Below are 3467 nucleotides of genomic sequence, written 5' to 3'. Positions count from 1 at the left end.
TGGTATGCACACATATACATATATACACCCCTCATTATTGTTGTCATCTACTAACCACCACCCCCTCTCCCTTCTGGCTCAATGTCACGCTTCCCAGATCTACTCCTGACTGTGATTTCCAGATACACATCGTAGGTGATTCTTCCAACAACCTGGCCTCTCAGTTCCTTGACCTCTTCTACTGATGCTGTCTCCCATTGTATCTCAGCCACTCATTCCGCACACTCATGTCCTTGACATTGTCCTTACCTATGACTTCTATGTGCTTTGTCCATAATCTTAATTTCATGCATAACACTGACTGCCATCTCATATCTTTCAACATCACTTGCTTTACTGCATTTCTTACCAGAAATCTCCAATTTCCTACCTTCTTACTATTTCTCACTCTCTTGAGGACTTACCTTCCCTCCTTACTCAACTAAATTTCCATAATCAATAATTATGGATCTTGTATAGATCCTCATTTCTCTTGCCTTCTTATTTTATCAAACTCATTTGTCAAAACCACAGCAAGTGTTAAATTAAATTCTCCACCCACTCCATGCTTGTACCTCTGAGGCTGAAATTAAGTGTTGAAAACACACAATCATGTTAACTGGCCTGTTTTTAAATATACAACCACAGATCTTACCGCTACATCTCTCAACTCCATTTACTCTCTCACTTTCCTAGTTAAACATTTCACACCCTCCTCTCTTCAAACTTCTAACACCTCCCACCTCCACATGCATAGTCAGCTGATGGCTCTGCTTCCTATTTTACTGAAAGAATGAAAAAGTCAAAAACCAACACAGGCTCCTGCCACCACATCTACCCACCCACCAGCATCTGTACTCATACTGAATTATTCATCGTCTTATTCAGAACTAGTCCTTCTCAACATCCCTCACCCACCCAAAGACATCACTCCAGCAGTTCTCCCCCTCTCTCCTATATCATCACTCTTCTCCACTTTTAACTGGATCGTGCATATCATGCTATTATTTTGCCCTCTCATAAAACCCTTCTCTTGACTCCTCTTGCCCTCACCAGCGAATCCCTCTTTTCTCTTCTTTTAGACCAAGTATGCTGGAGGGCACCAGAACTCAACTCTTCATTCTGTTCTATCTTCTATTTGTACATTCACTCCTTTTGTAAAGACTCTTGCTTTAATGCAGCCTGCATTTACATTTCAACTTTCCTTTCAACTCAAGGGAGTACTACTGCCAACCCTATGTCTCCATTTGGATGTCCAACAAATAGCTCAAGCTTTTCAAGACAAAACCTAAATTTCTCCTCTTCCCCCACCAAAAAATGTACCCCATGTGCAGTAGTCCCCATCTTTTTGTGGCAAATCCAGCCTTTGATTGTTCAGTCCAAACAAGTTGAGGTCATCCTTGACTCCTCTCTTAATTTCATGACTCTTCTCCACCCCATATCCTGCTGATCAGGAAATCCTCTTAGCTCTTCCTCCCACATCTCACCGACTCCAATGCTACTAGCCTAGTCTGAGCCACTGTTTTTCTTTGACTGGACTACTACAAGACAAATTGTGTTCCTTGATTCCACTTTTGCATTCCCCTTCTCCCAAGGGAAGTCTCAACAGAGCAGCTAGAGTGATTCTTTTAAAAATAAATCATAGCATGTCACTCCTCTGCTCAAAACCCTCCAATGACTTCCCATTTTTCACTCACAGAAAAAGTCCTCACAATGACCTTTAAGACTCTACACAGTCTGGCCCCATCATCCCTCTAACCTCCCCTCCTGTTCTTCTCCCCATGCTCAGTCATTTGCAGCCACACTGGTCTCTTTTCATGCTTTTCAAGCATATGTGGCACAATCCTACCTCAGGCTTCTGCACTGTTTGTTTTCTCTGCTTAAATGCTTTTCCCCAGATATATGAACTGCTAACTTCCTTATCTCCTACAAGTTTTATCTCAGATGTCACCTTTTTAATGAGGTCCACCCCTACTATCTATTAAAATTACAACTCACCTACCCTTCATAGTTTTGATGCCCCTTACTCTGCTCTATTTTTTCTCCCCACTTTTCTGATATACTATACACATTATCTATTAATTATATGTATTATGTCCCCAGACTATAATATAAACTTCATAAGGAAAGGAGCTATATTCTCTGAAATATCCCAAATGCCTAGAATAGAGTCGATCATAAAATATGTACTCAGATATTTAATACAGGCATTACTAAATGAATACGCTCTTAGAAAGGGTTCATGATATTCATTCCTTTCATAAATAATCTGAAAAACCATATGAGGAGGTGACAAGAGATCTTAGAAAACATCTGGTCCGCTAGTTTTCCTATTTTTTTTCTTTTTGACACCATAACTGTATAATATTTTTCAAACAAAATAAAAATATATCCCAACTATAAAGGAGATGGGGGTGGGGGAGGGGGAGCTGGAGTATTTATTGTTCTGTAGGAAACCACTCTTTAGTTTTGTTTTTTTCCAGGGTCTCTTCCTTAGAGGCCTCTTTCTTTGAGGACAGTCTCATTTTGCAGATGAGAAGATTTAGGGCCTAAGCATTTACATGACTTCCCCAGTGATGCACAACTGGTGTGTCCACAGGCACAGCCAGCTCTCCCTCTTGTGTTTCTGGGCTCCCCTCTCCAGAATTTTCTGACTTGTTCCTCCCTATATGTTGACTTAAGAGGTAAAGAACTCAGGAGACAAAATTCAGGAAGGCTGCCTTTATGGCTGCTTGATTTTTCTTTCCTTGCTCACTGAACTTGCTGTTATCCTCTTTCTTAGGCTGACACAGGCAAGAATTTAGTCACCCTCCCCAACACAACCGCCACTGCAATTCTGTGCAGTGACGAGACCATCTGGCTGGAACCTGAGGTCCTCTTTTCAGGGCCTCGCCAAGGTGAGATGATTTGGAGAAAACCCTCCCATGAGAGGGCACAAAATGTTCCATTCAGAAAGATTAACTGGGTTTTCCTAAGCATGTGCTCTATTTTGTAGCATTTGAGTTTCCGCAAATCAATTACCAGAAGTATGGTGGGAAACCTTATACATACGCATATGGACTTGGCTTGAATCACTTTGTTCCAGACAGGGTAATTAATCCATCTTACTGATATGAGAACAGTACTTTAAGTCATATGCTAGTCAAGTCAAGCATATTGACTGATTGATTGATTTTTCTTTCTTAACAAACAGCTCTGTAAGCTGAATGTCAAAACTAAAGAAACTTGGGTATGGCAAGAGCCCGATTCATACCCATCAGAACCCATCTTTGTTTCTCACCCCGATGCCTTGGAAGAAGATGACGGTAATGAAAGCAATGGATGTGTCTGAATATTCTCTTTTTATTGGCATTCTTATTATTAGTACACTAGGAAGGAAGTCACAGTAATGATTCCCTAAGGTTCAGAAATGATCCTTAAACCTACTAGGTGGGAAAGCACTAACGACCGTGAACTTATTGGAAAATAACTTTCACCTTGTGGTCAGG

At 40.9% G+C, this 3467-nt stretch overlaps 1 protein-coding gene across 2 annotated transcripts in view; it reads left to right on the top strand.

The window, feature by feature from the left end:
* Positions 1 to 3467, top strand: part of RPE65 (retinoid isomerohydrolase RPE65) — a 24687-nt gene that overhangs the window by 16466 nt on the left and 4754 nt on the right. Inside the window, exons 11-13 of one of the 2 annotated variants that reach the window (XM_019646690.1) lie at positions 2762 to 2876; positions 2975 to 3069; positions 3173 to 3284. In XM_019646690.1, the coding sequence (XP_019502235.1) occupies positions 2762 to 2876; positions 2975 to 3069; positions 3173 to 3284 (322 nt within the window). The remainder of the gene's footprint in view (positions 1 to 2761; positions 2877 to 2974; positions 3070 to 3172; positions 3285 to 3467) is intronic. The other variant, XM_019646691.1, reaches the window with a different exon arrangement.

This window comes from Hipposideros armiger, unplaced genomic scaffold, assembly GCF_001890085.2.
Source record: "Hipposideros armiger isolate ML-2016 unplaced genomic scaffold, ASM189008v1 scaffold_106, whole genome shotgun sequence".
Lineage (NCBI taxonomy): Eukaryota > Metazoa > Chordata > Mammalia > Chiroptera > Hipposideridae > Hipposideros > Hipposideros armiger.
Note: the sequence above shows the minus strand (reverse complement) of the source record. Positions and strands in the feature narration are given on the sequence as shown.